Genomic DNA, 23481 nt, shown 5'->3' on the forward strand with positions numbered 1-23481 from the left:
GGGCAAGCTTATGGAATTTATTTTGCCTTTTAAAAAATTGCCTTTCTCTGAACTTTAATTCTATCCATTTTGAATAGATAAGATGTTCACACAGTTCAAGAGGAACAAAGGGACACAAACTGAGAAGCTTCCCCCATCTTGCCCTAGCCTCCCAGTTCTCCTCTCCTGAGAACCATGTTAATGATGGTCTACAAGAGAATGTATAGATATCCACTCCCTGTTTAATGATATTATGCTGTGTACACTGGCTTTTTTCTCTTGGTGCATCTTGGTGAGCATAAGTATGGCAGAGTTTTGCCTGGTGGAAGAGGGCAGAGATAGGGCCAGGTCCCTCGGCAATTTTCCAGCAGAAGGGATAATGTGTGCAAAGGTACAGGTGTGTGCTAAAGCACCTGGGGGCCTTGGGAAGTGTGGGTGATTCGTGTGGAGAGAGGCTACAGATGGGCTAGCAGAGTGGTGATGAGAATGGCCTTTGGTGATCCTAGGTTTGAAAGCTGGTTGTACTTCTCACTAGCCATATGGTCCTTGGCAGTTTCTTAACTCTCTGAGCTTCAATTTCCTCAACAGTCAAGTGATTAATAAAAAGAGTATTGCTTCCTAAGGCTATGGTAGGATTTGCTGAGATGATACAGAGAAAGCACTAAAACTCGTTGTTCTGGGTAAGCTTATAATGACAACTCACATGGACAGGTCAACAAGGCCAGTCACATGAACTGGTCAGGGACCCTCAGGGGTAGGCAGCATGGATTTATTTCGAGCCTCAGTAGTAGGGTCAGAGCCAATTTGTGCTGTAGAAGGGTGGCTATGGCAGAGGCAGGTGTGAGGAGGCAACTGGGGTGTCTGGGCTCGAGGTGACAGTGATCTGGATAGAGTCTGGATGCAGAATGGCCCTGGTTCAGTGTGTGGGGGCCACAGAGTCACCTTGTAGGTCTGACCAGCCATGGACATAGCTAAGGCCTCCCTTCCTGGGAAGACCGAGCCCTCCTTTGCCTCTTACCCAGGAGCACAGAAAGCCAGAGTGTCTGCAGTGGAGTAGGCAGAGGAGAGAGTAGGAAATGAGGTGAGAAGGGCCCACATTGTATGGGACCTGGAACCATTTACTATGCGCTACAGAGTGAGAAACATAATTTCGGTCATGTCACTCACCCCAGCTTAGAATCTTCCCCTGGCTCCCCATTGCCTCAACCTACAGGCCAGACTCCTTGCCTTGATCTGCTGTCTCTCTGGCCTCCTCCATTTACCACTTGGAGCTCCACAAATTGCCTCCAGTTTCCCGAATGCACTTGTGTCACCTGCCCCATGCACTTGCACTTGCACTTGCACTTGCTCTGGCAGGACCACCATTTCCTGCTCCTCATTCTGCCTCCTAAGCATCCTTCAAAACCCAGCTCAGCAGCCACTCCCTGACACACATGCCACTTGAACCCCTTCTGTCCCTGCACGCAGTCTCTTGCTCTGTCAATTTTGTCAGCTTGAATGCTCTCCAGGTCTGATGGTATATGTCCCCAGCTTCCCTTATTGGTGGGCTTGGTGCTTAGGAAGCACTCACTGACCAAACAGAACTTTGCATTACAAAACAGTTGAGAATCTGGAAACAGCCCAAGTGCCATCAGTAGATGAGGGGATACAAAAAGCTGTGGTACATTTATACAGTGGAATTCCATGCAGCTGTAAGAAAGGATTTCTTATGCTTTGAGACAACATGGAAGGACCTGGAGAGTATTATCCTAAGCAAAATAAGCCAGCCACAGAAAGATAAATATCACATGATCTTACTTATATGTGTAATCTGATGAACAAAATAAACTGACAAACAAAATAGGATAACAGACACGGAAGCATGGAATAGACTGACAAATCTCAGAGGGACGGGGGAAGGGGTGGGAAGAGATTAACCGAAGAATTTATATGAATATATGCATTGCCCATGGTCACAGACAATAGACAGGTGAAGGCCTGAGGTGGGGTAGGAGATGGATGGAAGGGGATAAAGTGGGGGGAATGTGGAACATCTGTAATACTCTCAACAATAAAATTAATTTTTAAAATTTTATTTAATTAAAAAAAAAACAGTTGAGAGCAGCCAGTGGTTTTGAGTTTGACTGTTTTATGGCTCTCTCAGACATTTTTCCTCAGAATTGATGTTTCAAGAGATGCTGGGCCATGGGCCAGCCCAGTCCAGCCCAAATGGTGCTCAGAGAGGGGGTGGAGCTGTGGTACTGGAGAGTTCTGGGTTTGGGGAACCTGAGGAGGATGGCATGGTGGCAGGGAGGAGGCGCAGAGGCCAAGCTCCTCTCCCTAGTTCACGGCGTAGAGGGTGTTTGTTGCCTTCCCACTCTGGATTCACACCCCTGAGGGCCCAGAAACTCACTGCTCTGTGCCCTCCACAGCCTGCTAGGCCTGTCTGTTCCTGGGGAAGTACATTTAGCTAGTCCTCAGAAAATTCACACTATTATGTGAATGATGGACGGCACCCAAATAATTCTTTACCTAGGGGCATGGCAGCAGATGATGGGATGAGGGGACACCTTGGCGGGTGATCACAAAGCCAGGGGTAGCCTAACTCAAGCCAAAACTCTTTTCCGTTGTATGAGTGTGAAACATAGGTGGTATGAGTAGCCAATGAAATTTTGGACAGTTCGTATATGCTGACCTGGTCTGTGGGTTCTGAGTGTGTGCATGGCAGTCCATTATACTGGGCCTGTGTGCACGAGCCAACTATGTGTGTGGATGCATACAGGTCAAGTACGTACAAGTCATGTGTATATGAACTTGTATACAAGTTGTGTGTGTACAGTACAGGTGTGTATAGGCCATGTGTGTGAGTGCACACAGCATGGCCCAGCCCCAACTGGGGTGTGTATCCAAGATATGTACAGTGTGGTGCATGCTGGCACCCTCTGCTCAAGCCCCCGCCTGCCTCAGCCAGCTTCTCTGGCCTGTGCTTGGCTCGTAGGACAGTGGTGGGGCCCGGCGATCCGTGATTGGGGATGGTCCTAAGCTGCTCACCCACTACTACGATGATGCCAAGACCATGTACCAGGTGTTCCGTCGTGGGCTTAGCATCTCAGGTGAGAGGGACCATGGGGTGTGGAGAGGCTGTGGCAGGGGTCGAGCAGGTTCAAGGGTGGGGGTGAGCCCCCATGGTACCATGGGAGGTGAATGGTGCCCAGGTTCAGAGGAGAGAAGCTACTCTTGGCCCTCCAGCCATCCAATCAGAGAAGTAGCTGCTTTATGTGGCCAAAGGCTTGACCTCAGCTTTGTTCCAATCCTAGGACTAAACTGACCTTAAGCCATCTTTAAGCCCATACTCTACATCTTACATTGGCAGCCCTGGTGAGCCTTAAACCACCCGGCCCCTAGTTAGCATGTTTCTGAACCCTGAGCCTCTGAGATGTCTGGATGACCCAGGCTATGAAGCAAAGGGAGGTGGTTGCAGAGAGGCAAACTGCCACCTCTACCCAGTGGCCCCAGTTCTCCATGTTCTCTTGGAGCCACACCACACAGGTCATGGTGGGAACCAGTACAGCATCAGCCCCCATTCCTGGACCTCCCTGATCCTGGGGCAATGCTATGCTTGTGTACTTTAGGCCTGGGGCTGCATTAGGTCAGACAGGCAGCTGCGCGGGGGAGTTCACTTGACCCACGGACCAGCCCACAATATGGGGTGATCATCCAGGTGTCTGCTGGCCACCCTGCCCTCCTCCCTTGCACAAGGCCTGTTTATCTCTGCAGGGAATGGACCATGTCTTGGCTTCAGGAAGCCCAAGCAGCCTTATCAGTGGTTGTCCTACCAGGAGGTGAGTGACAGAGGACAGGCTCCACTCTGTCTGCCCTCACAGGCCTGCCACTTGAGGGGCTCGTGGGCACCCTGCTGGATCTCAGTGGGTCATATTTTCCTTGCTTGGCCTGTCCGCCAAACTCCTGGCAGCTGCCTTACGTAGCTTCCAGACACCTGGGTGGGGTGTCAGGGAGGTCGCTCAGACCTGTAGGAGTCCCACCTGGGGATCTCCCTCCCCTGCTAAAGACTCTTTGCTTTTCCATCACTTTCCTACATCCGTGTGCAGGTGGCCGACAGGGCTGAATTTCTAGGGTCCGGACTTCTCCAGCACAATTGTAAAGCATGTACAGATCAGTTTATTGGTATTTTTGCACAAAATCGACCAGAGGTGAGTATCTGCCTTGTGTGGTTTTAGAAGTATCTATAGAGTAGGCGGTTGGGTACCATAGAACAGCCCTGCTCCCACTGTTTGTAGGGCCTGGGACAACAGAAAAAAATGAGATCCTTGGTCCATGCCACACCCTCCTGCTTCCTTGGCTTTGCCCCTAATCAGGAATGGACATCCCAGCCAAGCTCCATCCATACCCTACCCAGTCCAAAACACAGCTGCTTCCTGAGCCAGGGGGAAAGAAGGACCTGGGGAAGAAGCCCTTGCCAGCCCTGGAAATTGGCATGGGGCTGTTTGGAGTCCCAGAGTTTCCCGAGGCAAGCATGATCTAGAAGGTTGTGCATGAGCAGGCACACTCATTAGCCCCACAGATTGCTTGCCGCACACAGAACAGAGCCCTCTCATTGCAGGAGCTAAAGCAAAGACCCTGGTTGCCTAGGCTTCAGAACAGTATAGCCCTCCTATCTGCTCTATGTTCCCCCACCCTCACCCGCGTGTCTCTACAGTGGATCATTGCGGAGCTTGCCTGCTACACGTATTCTATGGTGGTGGTCCCGCTCTATGACACCCTGGGCCCTGGGGCTATCCGCTACATCATCAACACAGGTGAGCCCACCACTGCCCCCTCCCTGACCCTGGCAGCCCACCCCTGACCACAGCCTCTCAGGTTATTCCAGTTGTCTAACAGTAATTAGAAGCACTTTGCTTCTGCTCTCAGAGAACACAAGGGGCTTCTACTTTGGCCCTGAGTTGGCTTCCTGAGTCCAGCTGTCTCCAATTACACTGCACCCCAAGGCTCCTTCCACAGGGCCTGGCTGCCAAGAAAGAGCTTCTGCACCAGCCCCCACACAGCTGTCCACCCTCTGTGGGTCACTGCAGCTTCAGGTACATGCTGGCAGTGGTAAAATATCTCAAGCTGACCTGGAATGATAGGGACTGAGCCCGCAGCAAAGGGTTGCTTGGAAACTGTTCCAGGAGATGCCGTGGCCTTCTGCCCTTGGCTCCATCCAGTCTCCATGCATTTTCCTCTGTGTGCAAAACATAATCCAGAGGGCCTGTCTTACCTTTTCACTTAAACACCAGCTGTGGCACGCACAGCTCATGGTTCTGCCACCCAGCTTGTGCTGTCCAGTCACAGCCTGACTCCTTTTGGTAAAAAAAAATATTTTTTTATTGATTTTTTTTTTTTTAGAAAAAGGAAGGGAGAGAGAGATGGAAACATCATTGTTAGAGAGACTTCAGTTGGCTACCTCCTGCAGACCCCACACTGGGGAGTGAGCCCGCAGCCCAGGCATGTGCCCTGACCGGGAATCACACTGGGACCTCTCAGCCCATGGGATGACATTCAATCCACTGAGCCATACTGGCCGGGCCTGATTGTCCTTGATGTTCCTGCAGCTGACATCAGCACTGTGATTGTGGACAAACCTCAGAAGGCCCAGCTTCTGCTGGAGCATGTGGAGAGGAAAGAGACTCCGGGACTCAAGCTGATCATCCTCATGGAACCATTTGAGGAAGCTCTGAAAGACAGAGGGCAAGAGTGTAGAGTGGTCATTAAGTCCATGCAGGCTGTAGAGGTGAGGAGCTGCTTCTGTCTGGGCTGTTTGCTGGGCCACAGCTAGTTGGCCACCAAGCCAGAGCTGCCAGTTATCTGCCCCCTAATGCCCTCAGATGGATGTCGTGGGCTCTCAGGCCACATGAGGGTTGAGACAAAGCAGGCTTCACAGGGCTGGTAATGGTTAGTGGGGTCGGTACCCACAGGCATCCTCTAGGTGACAGGCTTAGTTGGCTAGCACAATTAATGACACAGGCACCAACAGGTGAATGGTGGTATCAGCCTATCCCAGAGATATTCACATAGCCTCCTTGTTTCCAGCCAGCCATAGCTGATCTGAGCCCAAAGACTGTAGACATGAGATCTAAGAGTCACAGAGAGGCTCTTGCAAATGTGTCCCAGACCCCTAGCAACAGCAGAACTGATTTTTCTGTGCATGGCCTCCCCAAAGATGTCAGGTTGGTGGCAGCTGATGCCTGCTGGAGTAACAACAAGACATCCTGGCCTCCAGGGCCTCAGACCCTGCTCAGTAGCAGTTGACCCCAATTCTGCCCTATGGGATCTAGGCCCCTGGGCCCTCCAATTCCCCTCCTGCCTCCCTGTCTGCTCCTGACTGTACCTATAATGCCAGTATGCTTGCATCCCTCCATGACTTTAGGGGCCACACCTATGCTGGCAACCCCTATTTGCCCCACCAGGCCTGACTAATCTGGAAGCCAAGACCACCCAGCCACTCTGTCCTGAGCATGTGTCTAGATATACCATGGGCACATCATGCTGTTTCCCCCACTGTGCATGTGTATAGTGCCTGGCCTCTCCCTAGGCCTCAGGCCCCATCTGGAATGTGGGGGGTGGCCTAGCTTGGATGTGTATCTGAGGAGAGACCACTGAGGTGGTAACATGGGCCACGTCTAAGCAGAGAATCCTGAACTCTGGGCTTCTTTCTTTCTTTCTTTCTTTCTTTCTTTCTTTCTTTCTTTCTTTCTAATGAGAACTCTGAACACTTAAAATCAGTATTTTCCTCTTCTAGGACTGTGGCCAACGGAATGCTCGTGTTCCTGTGGTGAGCTCACCTGCAACAGGTCTTTGTTGAACAGGGTGGTGTGCGGGCCCGTGCTCACAGAGCCCCTAACTGCACGGAGCCTCAGCAGAAAGGCCAGAGCAGCAACCCTGTGGTAATAAGCAACTCAGGAAATGCCCAATTGGGTGCCCAGGACTTCTGTGTGTGAGGATCCAGAAAGGGACCTGGGACAGGAATCAGATGTTTGGGAGGAAAATAAAAAAGGCACTCAATCCTGGCCACCCTTGGTTCTCCAGGAACTTTTTCTTTAAGAAGTCTTCCTTTTCCCCTTTGAATGTAGTGAACTCCCCAGAGGATGGGATGGACAGAAGCAGCAACAGAACCAGTAGTGGACCCCAGGACTGAGTGGCCAAGTGAATCTTTTCTGTGTGTCATCCCCAGTGATATTGCCTATGGTCAAGTCTCCAGTGAGGCTTGCTATTGCCTGGGAAGGGGCTTTCAGGGGTTCTCAGCTTTCTAACAAGGCCTCTTGCCTCCAGCCCTCCCTCCAACTTGGCCTTCTCCACGTCTCTCACCACCCCCACGAGCTTTCTCATACACGCCCGCGCAGGTCACAGCCCTGTTTCCCAGGGCCCTTCACGGGCAGCCCCTGCTGCGTGCCCATCTCGAACACGTCGTGCTCCAGCCTTAGAGAACTGCCCGGAGAACAGCACACCCTGGCCTTATGCCTCTGCCTGTGTTTGGGATAGTCCCTCACCCTCACTTCATTTGGAGAGATCTTGCTTATCCTTCAATCTCTACTCATGTCACCTCCTCTGGGAAGCCATCTCTACATGCAAGCGGTTGTGGTGGGCTCTTCCCAGTGATCCCGGGTCTCTGTGCCCAGTGTCAGGGCAAGGGCCTGATGCAGAGCAGTCTTGGTGACACAGTGGGTAGCTCAGTTCCCTGGCTACATGTTCCATTCCCAAGCCTAACCACAGCCACTGGGGAGAAAGTGGGAAGGAAGGAGGGAACTGGGTCACATCCACTAGAAAGGTCCGATCTTTGGTTGAGGCCTAGATGTGGCCACTGCAGCCCCCATCCCACCTAGAATTCAGCTCAGAGTCAAGGGGGAGGCAGCAGGATCAGGTGTGAGGTTGGTGGGATAGGTTGATGTCCATGCCCCAGCTTCTTTTCAAACCCTTTCCTGGGGACTTGTCTGACTGCCGCACATGGACACGCACGTGTGCCAACACAGCACAGACAGGGCGGGTACACAGAAGGGCTGGCTGGTGGAGGTACCCAAGGGTCTCTGTCCCTGGTTGGCCACACCAGGTCTCTTTAACATACCCCTCTTCTCACCTCTGCAGCCCCCAAAGCCCAGTGACCTCTCCATTGTGTGTTTCACAAGTGGCACAACAGGTAAGCAAAAGCACCCAGGTCACCAGCCAGGACCACCTGCACCGTTCCCTGGCAGCCTTGTCAGGGTGACTGCAGGGGTCTCTAATGCCCTCTGGGATGTACTGAGCCTTGTCCTTGTGCCTACCTCCAGATGTTAGGTCTGTCCTGCTACTCCCAGTGCTTTCTCATACACAGGCCCAGCACAAGGTGGCTGGATGCGGACGGACGGGTGCAGACTGGGCGGTCCGGGTGTGGGGAGGGGATGCTTTTGCCACTTTTTAGAGCTGGAGCCAGAGGAAGCTGAGCCGCTGGATCACATCATTTCTCTATGAAGAGCAGTTCTCTCCCTTCAGCTTCCTGCCCCTGCCTGACCTTTGTGTCAAGGACTGTGGAAGTAGTGTGGGGTGGGGTGTCTGAGAGCCACTTTCTAGGGGGCTACAAGCCAGTCATTTAACCCTTCTGCCACCACTGTCCTCAATTTCTCATCTGTGATGAGGATTGTTAAAGGTGCCAAGTAGAAGATGGGATGGTGTGTGAAAGGGCAGTGCAGGTGCTCTGCAGGCTGGAGCTGCTGTGCTGTGGTCAAGGCTGCCAGGAAGAGGACAAGAAGAAATGATGCACTGTATGCCTGGTGCTGACAGAGGGGTACACATATCAGCATCAGGGGGAACCGACGGGGAAGGCTTCCTGGGGGAGGCAGAACATGCGTAGGCACAGCGTATAGCAGTCTGCAGTGCCCTGTTCACCCTCTCTCTGCACCGCGCCACTCCTGCCTCAGCACAGCCTGTAGGTAAGCAGGTGACTGTCCCAGTGGACACCACCAGCCAATGGAAGCATTGGATTTGTGCCCTGCTCTGCCAACCCCCAGCCCAGTGTTCTTCCCATTGCTGCCTCTTCATCTCATCTGACGACCTGAGAAGTCACTTGCCCTGCCTTGAATGGCCCAGAAGTTTTCAGCCATCTTTTTCCAGGATGAAGACTGTCCCACCTTGTTGATAGCTCTTGATGGGCAGTGAACCGGGGCTCTCCACGTCTTCTAAGACACAGCCTCTAAGGCATCTGGAAGATCCTTGGCCAATCCCACAGGCAGGACTGTCCGTGTGGGTGGATTGTGATCAATGTGGCTTTATTGAATTGAGATGAATTTTTATTTTTTTTTTTATTTTTTATTTTTTTTTTGTTATCCTCACCCGAGGATATTTTTCCACTTTTTGTACAGATAGAGTGGGAGGGAGAGAGAGAGAGAGAAACATCGACGTGAAGGGACACATCGAGTGGCTGCCACCCGCACGACCAACCAGGGCCGGGGACAAACTGCAACCGAGAGATGAATTTTTAAAAATATGTTTTTTATTGATTTCAGAGAGAGAAACATTGATGTGAAAGAGAAACTGATTGGTTGCCTCCTGTACGCACCCCGATTGGTGATGGAACCCACAACCTGGGCATGTGCCCTGACTAGAAATCGAACCAGCAACTTTTCAGTGCACAGGACAATGCTCAACCAACTGAGCCACACTGGCCAGGGCTTGAGATGGATTTTTGCCATTAACTCAAGTGGGCTTGAGAATTTCTAACACACTGCTAAACCCTGTTAGAGAAAAATAACACAGTACTCACTCTCCAGGAGCTGACATCCAGAGCCAACCCAGAATTCAGAAGTGCCCTTCAGGGCTATGTTGTTCTGTGTCATGAGTTTCACAATGAAATTTTGGTGACATGTCCCTCTGCCCTGGGTTGTGGAGTGGGGCAGGTCCACTACTGGTGGCCTTTAGCTTTGGACCCTTGCCATCCAAGAGTGCCTTCAGGCTTTTAACAGGTCGCTCGGGCACAGATGCTGTCCCTGTATCTGGAAAAGAACTTATTTTGCATAATCGTGCTATTGCCCAGCTGGAGAGGGCAGGCCTCATATCCAGTGCTTTTCCAGACTGTGGAACCAATCGAAAGCTGAGCCCTACTGCCCAGGCTCTGTGTCCGCAAGGTGGTGCTGGGGGTCCTGGGGGGAGGAGGTGGGAGGGGGATATACAGAGTCTGAACACAGGTGGGGATTAGTGCCAAGCCTCCCACACCAGAGGTGAGGCTGGTGCATGGGCAGAGCTGGGCAGTGAGCAGACCTCTTGCCTGATGTCACCCTGCCTGACTGTACACTTGGATTTCCTTGGCGTTGGCCTAAGCCTGTGCTGTGCCTCTGCTCGTCATTTCCCTGTCAAGCACATGAGCCACGTGTGTCCTCGGCATCACAGCCCCAGATATAGCTTCCTTTCTACACCAAGTGTCCCAGCTCCCAGCTTCATCAAGAGCTATGTTGTTCTTTCAGTGTGGAAAGATTGGCAATATGATCTGAATTTGACATGTCACTCATAGTTCTGGTGGTGGAATTATTCTGGAAAGATTTTCTTTTTGGCTGTGATGGGACTTAATTCAGAATTACAAGTGTTGGTTCAAAGTATGAATCAGTCTGCTTCACTGTGACTTCTCCTCTCCCAGCTGGGCTGGCTGCTGGATTGGTGGGGAAGATGTGGTCTGCCCTTCCTCTCTTCCTGTCTGGTGTTTCTCCTCTTCTTCCCTTGCTAGTGAAGGTTCCTACCCTCCCCCACCAGGTGGACATGGGGAGGGAGAATAAGTGGGAAAGAGAAGCCTGCAGATGGTTTGGGACAGACATTTAAAACTTGCTTTGTTTCATGGACTCTTGCTGCTTTAGTGTAATATTCTCAACCTCTACTCACTCATCCCCTGATTACTGCTTTTACGGTGAGGGTTGCCGAGTTACCATATTGGTTTACTTAATATTTGGCGGGGAGGGAATTCTGCACATGGCCTGGCCCCTGTCTTTTAAGTTTTACAGCTATTGTATCTGCTGACTCAGTGGAAACTTCTAACTTAACAACTTTTGTGCATGGATCATGTCCTTAGAGCATGTAGAAGCCCTGTAAGGTGGGTATCACTATCTCTGTTCCCAGGTAAGGAAAGTGAGGAGGAACGGCTTGCTTGCAGTGAGAAGCAAGGCCAGGATTTGAACCATCAGATCCGCCCAGCAGCACATTAGTGTTGTGTCCTCCCAGACATGAAATAGTGCCCAAGCCAGCATCCTTCCCCAGCCTGCTGTGCCCTGCTCCCCCCACCCCCCAGCACCAGCAGGCCTCTGGTCCTCTGAGTCATCCTGGCAGTGCTGGGCTTCCTTACAAGCAGAAGTAGTAGTGAAAGGTCAAAGCAAGACCGTCCGTGTCCCAGCCCGGCTGGTGAGCATGCAGGAGGGGCTGCTTCAGCCCTCTGGACCTCTAGTCTGGCCGGAGCCTGGGCCTTTCCGGGTACCAGACGCAGCAAGGAAGTCTGCCAGCAGAGTTGGCTATGGGTTTCTGGAGACGAGATCTGCTCTGGTCCAGAGAGCAGCACAGGGTACTGGGTGTATGTGAGGGGCCTGGGGGCCTAGAGCCGGTGCTCCCTGAGGGAAGCAGGAGAGGGTGAGGCTCAGGTCACAAGTAGCCAGTCCCTGGAGGCCCTCCACCTGTGAAGCTGTGTCACTTGCCGTCTGGTCCTAAGCTGCTGGGAGCCTCCAGGTGGGCTTCAAGTGTCTACAGGATAGAGGTCCCTGAAGCCACATTCATCTGCCTAGGACTCTGAAGGTGGACAAAGGCCAGAGGCTTGGGTGGACAGTGCTGGGTGTCTGGGACTGCCGATCTGGATGCTGTTCTTAAGAAGTGGCCCTTGAGTTTCCAACTAATTTGCCTTCTTGCTTCCTCTTTTCAGGAAACCCCAAAGGTGCGATGCTAACCCATGGGAACGTGGTGGCTGATTTCTCGGGCTTTCTGAAAGTGACAGAGGTGAATAAAGCAGACTCACTAATGCAGGTGTCTCTTGCGAACATCCTCACACCTCAGAGGCTTTTTGGGTTTGTTTTTTCTCCCTCCCTCCCCCGCCCAATATGATCTGGGCTGCCTTTTACAGGCAGGAGTTTCTTTAGAGCGACCCCACTTTCACAGCTGTTTTTAGCCCCACACCGAAGTGATCCACACCTGATAAATACTCAGGTGCTTTCTAAGAGTGCTAAGATCCCAGAAAGAAAAACACATAAATTTGTTTTTGCATTTTGAACTTCAAAAACTGATATACCTGTGGTTTTGTGTGTACCTTTATTTAGAAAGTAATCTTTAATAAGTTGTTTTTCAAGTAGGTCAGGGTTTAATTCAGTCGTTTTGTGTTTAAGAATTACTAGAGTCTGAAAAATAACATCGACTGCTAATTTATAAGGCTGTACTGAAAAGGTAAATGTAAAATTTAAAAAGTTAGATATCTTGGCCTGACAAAAGCATGTTAGCATTTTATAACTGGCTAAGAAGGAGGACCTTTTTTCCACATGTGGTGAGTATCTGAATGTGCTAGTTTCCTTAAGGAACAAGGAATGTACCTTTCATGTAAGGTAGACTTTTTCACCACTGTGGAGAAAAAATATGACCCACATCCATAGCCGATGGCATTATGGACCATATACCCCAAACAGATATTTAGTAGAGCCCTGGTCAAGAGCCATGAGCCAGGTTCCCAGATCTTGTCCAAACTTGTCCAAAAGCCAGGCCAGGAGAATCCAGGTGTCTGCAAAAGGACAGAGCGGGGAAGTGCAGCAAAGGAAAGCCGAAGGCATGGCCCCACCCCTGCCCTCAGGCCTTGTGCAGGCCCCTGGCTCAGCCCAGCCCTGGGGTCAGTCTACCTGTGAGACATGGGCTGGGGGACACAGCAGGGCTCCCTCTCAGCCTTCCCATTTAAGGCCCTGTTTCCAGGCCATGGCCTGTGAGGCCTGACTTGTCCCCTCCTTTGCCCAGGGCATATACCCCAGCCACAATTGGTGGAGATCTAGAGTTTTCTGAGACCCTTTCTCTGGAAGGACCAGACAGTGCAGACAAGCCAAGACCACTGAATGGCTGCCCATGTGGCCCAGGGAGACTGGTGAAATGAGGCCTCTGGCAGATCCTGCAACTGTGGGGAGAAGGGAGAGGCTTTGGGTGCCAGCTGTGGGGAGAGGGAAGAGCCTTTTGGGTGCCAACTGGCTGCAAGTGAGGTGCAGGCCCTTCCCAGAAGGAGACTTCCCTGCGGAGCCTTGCTCTGCTGGTTTATGTGTGCTGCATCTGGCTCTGTGCTTCTGCAGATAACCTCCACTCACTGGACTGTGGCCTAGTGCTCGCTTCCTATGCTGCCCTGCCTCTCTCCCTCCTCCAGCTTTTCTCTCTCCCCCCTCCAGCATTTCTCTCTCTCTCCCCCCCAACAGCTTTTCTCTCTCTCTCCCCCTCCACATTTTTTCTCTCTCACTCTCTCCCTCCTCCAGCTTTTCTCTCTCCCCCTCCAGCTTTTCCCTCTCTCTCTCCCTCCTCCAGATTTTCTCTCTCTCCCCCACCCTCCTCCAGCATTTCTCTCTCTCCCCCACCCTCCTCCAGCATTTCTCTCTCTCCCCCTCCAGCTTTTCCCTCTTTCTCTCTCCCTCCTCCAGCTTTTCTCTCTCTCTCTCCCTCCTCCAGCTTTTCCCTCTCTCTCTCCCTCCTCCAGCTTTTCCCTCTCTCTCTCCCTCCTCCAGCTTTTCCCTCTCTCTCTCCCTCCTCCAGCTTTTCCCTCTCTCTCTCCCTCCTCCAGCTTTTCCCTCTCTCTCTCCCTCCTCCAGCTTTTCTCTCTCTCTCTCCCTCCTCCAGATTTTCTCTCTCTCCCCCACCCTCCTCCAGCATTTCTCTCTCTCCCCCTCCAGCTTTTCCCTCTCTCTCTCCCTCCTCCAGCTTTTCTCTCTCTCTCTCTCCCCCTCCAGCTTTTCCCTCTCTCTCTCTCCCTCCTCCAGCTTTTCTCTCTCTCTCCCCCCTCCAGCTTTTCTCTCTCTCCCTCCTCCAGCTTTTCTCTCTCTCTCCCTCCTCCAGCTTTTCTCTCTCTCTCCCCCCTCCAGCTTTTCTCTCTCTCTCTCTCCCTCCTCCAGCTTTTCTCTCTCTCTCCCCCCCTCCAGCTTTTTTCTCTCTCTCTCCCTCCTCCAGCTTTTCTCTCTCTCTCTCTCTCTCTCTCTCCCTTCTCCAGCTTTTCTCTCTCTCCTTCCTTCAGCTTTTTTCTCTCTCTCTTCTCTATTCCCTCCCTCTCTCTCACCTTTTCTCTTTCTCCCTCTCCTTCTCTCTCTCAATTTTTTCTGTCATCACACCTCTTCCTCTGTGCCTACCACCTCCCCATTCCCCTCCCCTTTTTCCTGTTTGCCCCTCCAGGACCATTTTCTCTTTATTGTTTTATGACTCTCTTGTTGTCTTCCTGTCAGTGTTTCTTTCCTTTCTGTCTCCCATGCCCATCACCTGCAGAAAGTGATCTTTCCGAGACAGGACGATGTGCTCATCTCCTTCCTGCCTTTGGCTCACATGTTTGAGAGAGTGATCCAGGTAAGACGCCCACCTGACTGACCGGGCCTTGCCTGGGCTCCTTCTGTTTTCTTACAGAGTCAGTGGGCTCCCACTTGTGCGGATGTGCACATTTCCTATTTGCCTTTAGCACACATGTTTGAGCGAATGGTGCAGGTAAGGCCCTGGCTTTAGGGAGGCACAATCTGTGCCCAGAACCCAGAACCCTAGCAAGGTGTCACTTCTCACTGGTGCCAGGAAGTAGACTAAACTGTCCTGTCCTCAGAAGATACCACGGGGTCAAGGGTCAGAGGACCTTGGCCACCCCACCTGTCCCTCCTGGGAGCATTGCTCCAGGGAAGAACCCAGCCTGCCCTGTGTTACCTGTGGACACACCTGGGCTAAGAGAGGCCCCAGCTGACAGCATCTACTCAGGCAGCATCGCAGCTTTGCAGAAGTGCTTTATCATTCCAGCTCTGTGCAGTGTGGCTCAGTTCATAGCCAAACACTTATATGCTATAATTTCTATTACTCATGAACCCCTAAAAAGGAAACAAGACAGTAAAGTTGGGCAGTCAAACTGTCATGACCCCTCAGGCTGTAGATGGGACTGGTGTTATGACTGGCTCTGAGGCAGGCCTTGTGGGGGCACAGAGGGAGTGGGGGGAAGGCGTGTCCACAGAATGTTGTGGGAACAAAGAATTCTACCTGTGTCATTCAAGGGACCAGCCTGTAAATAAAGTGTCTTCTAAATCTCTTCCATCTTGCCTTGGGGAAGATATGGCATATTAGGGCATGCTTTCCAGCTTTCCAAACTTAGATTAGGATGCTAGCAATACTGTGAATTAGTTTTGTGACTGGACAGGTCCCTTTACCTCTCTGAGCTTTGCATTCCTCATCTATAAAATAGAAATAAAAAATATTGTCTCCTTTAGAGTATTGCTATGAGCATTAAAGAAAGAAGCATATATTGGGCCCCTGGCACCCTCCTAGTCCCATTAGCAGCCAGCAGGCCCCCCATTAGCTTCCCACCCAACATCAGCAACATGTCCAGTACTCATGGACACTCTTCCAGAGTTGCTGAGGTGTCCCAGGGAAATCTACAGGCTCTCTGAGACTTGGAGCAGACCCATCCATAGGGTGTAGTACAGCTCAGGGACGTGAGTCCCCAGGGAGGCTCCTGTTCAGGGTTCGGGAGTGAGCAGGAGGAGGCAGGCACAGTGCAACTGGCTGCTCTGGCATCTCCCAAAGGCTCTGATTCCACTCCGTCTCCTCCTTCTTCTCCCTGTGCCTGAACAGGACTTAGTCAGAAGGTGGTAAGGTGAGGGAGGGAGGGTGTCACTTCAGATGGTATTAAGTGTTCTCAAGGAAGCAGCCAGAGCTGGGGCAGTGGGTCATGGGCGAATTCTATGTAGGGCAGAACTGTGATAGCCGTACGGCAACCAGGAGTGACTGCCCTGAGGAAGTCCTCCCTTCTTGTCCTCCCCTTCCAGTCTGTTGTCTACTGCCACGGAGGGCGCGTCGGCTTCTTCCAGGGAGACATTCGTCTCCTCTCAGATGACATGAAGGCTCTATGCCCCACCATCTTTCCGGTGGTACCACGACTGCTGAACCGGATGTATGACAAGGTGAGCCCTGCAGGGAGTCTCTAGCCAGGCTGAGGGGCTAGATATCTGCTTGTGTGGACAGGGTCTGAAGTCCCAGGCAGTCTTTCCATGCCTCCACCGCCAGGTACTAGAAATGGCCTCTTCTCTTGTATTCCCTGACTCTCACCTGTTTTATTCCTAGTTTCCAGAACCCTCGTTGGGGAGATTTTTTTTTTTTTTTTTTTTTTTCAGGAATATCTAGCTCCACAATATGCCCAGACCTCAGTAGCACTGACCTTGGGCTGGATGTCATACATTCATTGACCTCCTGTAGGGGCAAAATGGATTTGGCTTCTCTGTTGACCAGTTTAGTCCCTCCTGGTGGGGAGGGACATGCAGGCCCAACAACTATTTCCAACTTCTGCTTTTCAGATCTTTTTATTCTTTTTTAATATATCTTTATTGTTGAATGTATTACACATGTCCCTCCTTTTTTTTCCCCTTCATCCCCTTCTCTCCACTCTCAACCCCCTCCTGCCTTCCCCAGACTATTGTCTGTGTCTATTGGTAATGCATATATGCATAGAAGTTCTTTGGTTTCTCTCTTCCCACCCTCCCTCCCCCTTCCCTTTGAGGTTCATCAGTCTAACAACCAATTTCTTCTTCTTCTTCTTCTTCTTCTTCTTCTTCTTCTTCTTCTTCTTCTTCTTCTTCGAGAGGAAAGGAGAGGGAGAGAGAGAGAAACATCAGTGGGAGAGAACATCAATTGGCCACCTCTTGCATAGCCCCCACTGGGGATCTGGCCCACAACCTGGGCATGTGCCCTGACTGGGAATTGAACTGGCAACCTCTTGTCACACTTGTATTCTTAATTCCTTCATCTTTTTCACCCATTTCCCCAACCCCCTCCCATCTGGCAACCAACAAAAAGTTCTCTGTATCTATAAGTCTGTTTCTGTTCTGCTTGCTCATTTTGTTTGTAGATTCAATTATTGATAGATATGTATTTATTGCCACTTTATTGTTCATTATATTTATTTATTTATCTTCTTCTTCAAGAAGACCCATCAACATTTCATATAATACTTGTTTGGTGGTGATGAGCTCCTTTAGTTTCTTCTTGTCTGGGAAACTCTTTATATGGCCATTGATTCTAAATGACAGCTTTGCAGGATAGAGTAATCTTGGTTGTAGGTCCTTGCTTTTCATCACTTTAAATATCTCTTGTCACTCCCTTCTGGCCTGCAAAGTTTATTTTGAGAAATCAGCTGACAGTCTTACGGGAGCTCCATTGTAGGTAACTAACTGCTTTTCTCTTGCTGCTTTTAAGATTCTCTCTGTCTTTATTTTTATTTATTTTTTTATTAATTAATTTTTGTTACACGTTTCTCCTTTTCCCCCCACTGATTCCCCCTCCCCCTCCCTCCCTGCCCTGTCCCCAGCTTTGTTGTCCATGTCCATTGTTCATGCACACATACATATAAGTTCTGTGGTTTATCTCTCCCTCACCACCCCTTCTTCAGGGATTGTCAGTCTGTACCCCACTTCCACGTCTCTGGGACTGCCTCATTCCTCAGACTGTTATGTTCATTATATTCCACAAATAAGTGAGATCATATGAAACTTGTCTTTCTCTGTTTGGGTTGTTTCACTTAGGCTGATACTTTCCAGGTCCCTCCATGTCGTTTCAAAGGATAAGAGATCTTTCTTTCTTACAGCTGCATAGTACTCCATTGTGTATATGCACCACTGCTTTTTTTATCCATTTGTCTACTGATGGACACTTGGGCTTTTTCCAGATCTTAGCTATTATAAATAGTGCTGCTACAAACATGTGGGTACATATATTCTTCCTGATTGGTATTTCAGGCTTGTTAGGGTATATTCCTAGAAGTGGGATCACTGGGTCAAATGGAAGTTCAATTTTTAATTTTTTGAGGTAACACCATATTGTTTTCCATACTGGCTGCACCAGTCTGCATTCCCACCAGCAGTGTACTAGAGTCCCCTTTTCTCCACACCCTTGCCAACACTTGTTGTTTTATGATTTGTTGATGGCGGCCATTCTGACAGGTGTGAGGTGATACCTCATTGTTTCTCTTTGTCTTTAACCTTTTGCATTTTTTTAAGTTTTTATTTATTTTTAAAATTAATTTATTTATTTTTGTTACAAATATTTCTCCTTTTCCCCCACTGATTTCCCCCTGTCCCCCTCCCCGCCCTGTCCCCACCTTTGTTGTCCACCTCCGTTGTTCATACATACATGCAAAAAAGTTCTGTGGTTTATCTCTACCCCCCAACCCCTCTTCTGGGGATAGTCAGACTGTACCCCACTTCCACATCTCTGGGACTACCCCATTCCTCAGACTGTTATGTTCATTATATTCCACAAATAAGTGAGATCATGTGATATTTGTCTTTCTCTGCTTGGCTTGTTTTGCTTAGGATAATACTTTCCAGGTCTCTCCATGTCATCTCAAAGGAAAGAGATCTTTCTTTCTTACAGCTACATAGTACTCCATTGTGTATATGTACCACAGCTTTTTTATCCATTCGTCTACTGATGGACATTTGGGCTGTTTCCAGTTCTTAGCTATTGTAAATAGTGCTGCTACAAACATGGGGATACATATATTTTTTTCTGATTGGTGTTTCAGGCTTGTTAGGGTATATTCCTAGAAGTGGGATCACTGGGTCAAGTGGAAGTTCAATTTTTAATTTTTTGAGGTAACACCATATTGTTTTCCATAGTGGCTGCACCAGTCTGCATTCCCACCAGCAGTGTACTAGAGTCCCCTTTTCTCCACACCCTCGCCAACACTTGTTGTTTGATGATTTGTTGATGGCGGCCATTCTGACAGATGTGAGGTGATACCTCATTGTTGTTTTAATTTTCATCTCTCTGATGATTAGTGATGTTGAGCATTTCTTCATATGTCTCTTGGCCATTTGTATGTCCTGTTTGGAGAGGTGTCTATTTAGTTCCTCTGCCCATTTTTTAACTGGGTTCTTTGTCTTCCTTTTGCGGAGTTGTATGTTGGAAATTAACCCCTTATCTGATATATTATTGGCAATTATGCTTGCCCATATAATGGGTTGCCTTTCCATTTTGATGATTGTATCTTTTGCTGTGCAGAAGCTTTTGACTTTGATGTAGTTCCATGTGTTCATTTTCTCCTTTGTTTCTGTTGCCTTAGATGATGTATCAGTGAAAATTTTGCTGCATATGATGTCTGAAATTTTGTTGCCTACATTTTCTTCTAAGGTTTTTATGGATTCATGAGTCACATTTAAGTCTTTTATCCATTTTGAGTTTATTCTTGTGTATAGTGTAAGTTGATGGTCTAGTTTCATTCTTTTGCATGCAGCTGTCCAATTTTCCCAAAACCATTTATTAAAGGGGCTGTCTTTACTCCACTGTATGCTCTTGCCATGTTTGTCAAATATTAATTGAGCATATTGCCTTGGGTCCATATCTGGGTTCTCTGTTCTGTTCCACTGGTCTATATGCCTGTTCTTGTGCCAGTACCAGGCTGTTTTGATTACAGTGGCTTTGTAGTATAACCTGAAATCTGGTATTGTGATCCTTCCAACTTTGTTCTTTTTTTTCCAAGATTGCTGTGGCTATTCGACGTCTTTTTTGGTTTCATATGAACTTTTGAAGTATTTGTTCTAGTTCTGTGAAGTATGTCATTGGTATTTTGATGGGGATTGCATTGAATCTATGATTGCTTTGGGTAGTATGGACATTTAATGATGTTAATTCTTCTAATCCATGAACAAGGTATGTGCTTCCACGTTTTTATATCTTCTTCTATTTCTTTTTTCAATGACCTGTAGTTTTCTGGGAATAGGTCCTTTATTTATTTGTTTAAGTTTATTCCTAGGTATGTTAATTTTTTTTTGCCGCAATGGTAAATGGGATTTTTTTTAGTTTGTCTTTCTGTGAGTTCATCATTGGTGTACAGGAATGCCATCTATTTCTTGACATTAATTTTGTATCCTGCTACTTTGCCAAATTTGTTTATTACGTCTAGTAAATTTTTGATGGAGTCTTTGAGGTTTTCTACGTATAGTATACATCATCTGCAAATAATGACAGTTTCACTTCCTTCTTTCCAATTTGGATCCCTTTTATTTTTTCTTCCTGTCTGATTGCTGTGGCTAAGACTTCCAATACTATGTTAAATAAGAGTGGCCAAAGTGGGCATCCTTGTCTTGTTCCTGTTCTTAAGGGAAATGCTTTTAATTTTTGCCCATTGAGTATGATGTTGGCTGTAGGTCTTTCATATATGGCCTTTATTATATCGAGATATGATCCCTCTATTTCCACATTGTTGAGTGTTTTTATCAGAAATGGGTGCTGGATTTTGTCGAATGCTTTTTCAGCATCTATTGATATGATCATATGATTTTTATCTTTCATTTTGTTTATGTGGTGTATCACATTTATTGATTTGCGAATATTGTACCAGCCTTGCATCTCTGGGATGAATCCCACTTGGTCATGGTGAATAACTTTTTTGATGTATTGCTGGATTCGATTTGCTAGTATTTTACTCAGGATTTTGGCATCTATGTTCATCAGGGATATTGGCCTGCAGTTTTCTTTCTTTGTAGTGTCTTTTTCTGGTTTTGGAATTCAAATTATGCTGGCCTCATAAAATGAGTTTGGAAGTCTTTCTTCTTCTTGAATTTTTTGGAAATAATTTGGGGAGAATGAGTATTAATTCTTCTTTGAATGTTCGGTAAAATTCCCCCATGAAGCCGTCCGGGCCTGGGCTTTTGTTTGCTGGGAGAGTCTTGATTACCTCTTCAATTTCTTTTGTTGTTATTGGTCTGTTCAAGTTTTCTATCTCTTCCCGGTTCAGCTTTGGGAGACTGTGTGTTTTAGAAATTTGTCCATTTCGCTTAGATTATCAAATTTGTTACCATAACCTTTTGCATTTTGATGATGATGTGTCTTGGTGTGTACCTCTTTGCTCCTCAGATCTTCAGCCAGGCAGACACACCATTAAAGCGCTGGCTCCTGGAATTTGCAGCAAAGCGTAAACAGGCTGAGGTCCGGAGTGGAATCATCAGGAATGATAGTATCTGGGATGAACTCTTTTTTAATAAGATTCAGGTAAGAGAATGAACAAATGATTATACAGCAATGGTCAAGTGTCCCATGTATATCCTTACAGAAGACTTAGAGAAGTTCAGAATCCTATAATCTTTTAAAATAATAACTTATTTGGTCATGAAATCAAAGCTTAAGCTACTGTCAAAATTTTAGAGGACTCATTTTTGTTATTTGGAGATGTGTTGTATTGGTCAAAAGGCAGTCAGCAAGAAGGACTCCTGGAAAGTAGGTCCCTTGACTTCCACAGGTATCAGGGCAATTTTGCCTTAGGTGGTCATGTCCACTAAGAAGCTCCTGGGGCCTGAAGGTTCTCTTGGCCTTTTTTGTAGCTCTGGCCACAGTGGCTGTCCAGCAGCATTAGGTTCTAAACAGATGGCCAAGTATATTCTTTTGCCTTCCTGTGTCCTGTCCCTTTAACCTCTCCCAAACCAGGCTGAACATGAATTATTCATTTCTATATCCCCAATAGAGTTCTGAACTTCTGCATTACCCAAGGAATTTGTAGTTAGCTAGTATCATTACTCACTTCTTCTTACTACTCTATTTTTAGCAATGAAAATAAATATTTAAACTCTCTTGGCTCAACATACAGAAATAATGTATTTAAAGAATTTTTTGTCCTCTGCATTGCATAGTAAATAGAGCGGAGAATGGTATTGATTTATAAATGAAAAAAAAAAAGCTAGGCCATTAAAGTAGAAGTGGGAGGAATTGTCCTAAGTAATTGTTTTTGGGTGCTTGCAAAGGATGGGAGAGTGAGGGAACAGCTATTTTAAGGAAAGTGGAACCAAAATTATAGAATGCCACATAGATTAATGGCACTTATCTCAAAAGACATAAAAGATTTGACAATAAATTGAGTTGAGTTGTACAGCTGATTGGATTATTTTGAAGGAAAATGGATTTCTTCAACCCATTTTGTGCAGTCTTAGGCCTTCTCTCTCTGATCCCTACCCTAGGGTCCAAGTAGGGTCCAGTTGTTGAATATTGACCTTGATTGTGGCCCAGATGAGTTAGAGTCACTCCATCAGCACAAACTTTGGCAGGTTCTTCTTTCTCCTCACAGGCCAGTCTAGGTGGGTGTGTGCGGATGATTGTGACTGGATCAGCCCCTGCATCACCAACAGTCCTGGGATTCCTCCGGGCAGCGCTGGGGTGCCAGGTATTACTTTTATGTGGACTTCCCTGGGGACAATGAGATGAGTGTTAGGACAGGACCATTATATTGTTTATTGTACAGATAAAGATCCTGGGGGTAAGATTTTAGTGGGATAAAAGCTTAATTCCTCCGAGGATAAAAAAAAATCCTGGTGCCAGTAAAAGCCGGGATGACCTTCTGACATACCTGAAAGCCCACGTATATCCACTCTGGGAAAAGGGGTTTAATAAACTATATATGGATCATCAATGTGCTGGAGAATCTATAGCACACCTGCAACAGCATCTCTGTATTCTTCAGCCTGCAAAATATCAACCAACCCAGAAAAGGAGCACAAGGGAAGGGATACTGAAAGTCTACTTGTTTTGTCATTTGATTCAATAGGTTTGCCTTCTCTCTCTTAAAAAATTTTTTTAAATGTTTTTGTTGAATTTTTTTAGAGAGATAGAAACATCTGTGTGACAGAGAAACATTGATTGGCTGCCCCCTGCACACCTCCTGCCAGGGATTGAGCCCGCAACCCAGGCACGTGCCCTGACTGGGAATTGAACTGGGACCTCTCAGTTCATGGGACAATGCTCAATCCACTGAGCCACAACTGGCTGGGTGGTTTGGTCTTCTCTAAAAAATCCATTCTTTTATTTACCCACTCAATTAAATGTATTAAGTTTCTACATATGCAGGGTACAGAACATAGCTGTGAGTGAAAGGTTTTAAGCAAAATAAGCACATCTGTTTCATTGATGTGCATGCATAAATTTTCATCCTTTCAGAGCCACTGGCCTCTTCTACCCCAACATGGCCTGACCACTTCTAAGGGCAAACTCTCCCACATGGTATACTCCTGCAAGCACACAAGGCTCTGGAGGGGAATATCTTATAGAGATAAAATAAACCATACAGTACATTTTAAAGTATTTATCTCTAATACATATTATCCAAATGAAAAATAGTGTCAGTAGTTGGAAATAGGTCAGAGATCTTTACCCAAAACCATATAACCTTATCTGCTAAGTGTGGTAAAATCAGCACTTATTCCAAGCAAAGTAGCCATACCTGTTACAGCTTCACCTGGAGTTATCTACCTCCAGAGCACCCCCCTCCCACTGTGCCCAGCATGGAGCATCCAGATGTTGGGT

The 23481-nt window shown here is 48.0% G+C and overlaps 1 protein-coding gene across 4 annotated transcripts in view; it reads left to right on the top strand.

The window, feature by feature from the left end:
- ACSL6 (acyl-CoA synthetase long chain family member 6) overlaps nt 1-23481 on the top strand; it is a 75838-nt gene that overhangs the window by 20941 nt on the left and 31416 nt on the right. For 3 of the 4 annotated variants that reach the window (XM_036240814.1, XM_036240813.1, XM_036240812.1), the window contains exons 3-14: nt 2957-3071; nt 3736-3800; nt 4068-4169; nt 4676-4775; nt 5568-5746; nt 6755-6787; nt 8095-8146; nt 11873-11946; nt 14437-14514; nt 15966-16100; nt 21049-21183; nt 22250-22345. In XM_036240814.1, the coding sequence (XP_036096707.1) occupies nt 2957-3071; nt 3736-3800; nt 4068-4169; nt 4676-4775; nt 5568-5746; nt 6755-6787; nt 8095-8146; nt 11873-11946; nt 14437-14514; nt 15966-16100; nt 21049-21183; nt 22250-22345 (1164 nt within the window). Of the gene's footprint in view, nt 1-2956; nt 3072-3735; nt 3801-4067; nt 4170-4675; nt 4776-5567; nt 5747-6754; nt 6788-8094; nt 8147-11872; nt 11947-14436; nt 14515-14571; nt 14650-15965; nt 16101-21048; nt 21184-22249; nt 22346-23481 lie in introns of all 4 variants that reach the window. The other variant, XM_036240816.1, reaches the window with a different exon arrangement.

This window comes from Molossus molossus, unplaced genomic scaffold (assembly GCF_014108415.1).
Source record: "Molossus molossus isolate mMolMol1 unplaced genomic scaffold, mMolMol1.p scaffold_m16_p_4, whole genome shotgun sequence".
NCBI lineage: Eukaryota > Metazoa > Chordata > Mammalia > Chiroptera > Molossidae > Molossus > Molossus molossus.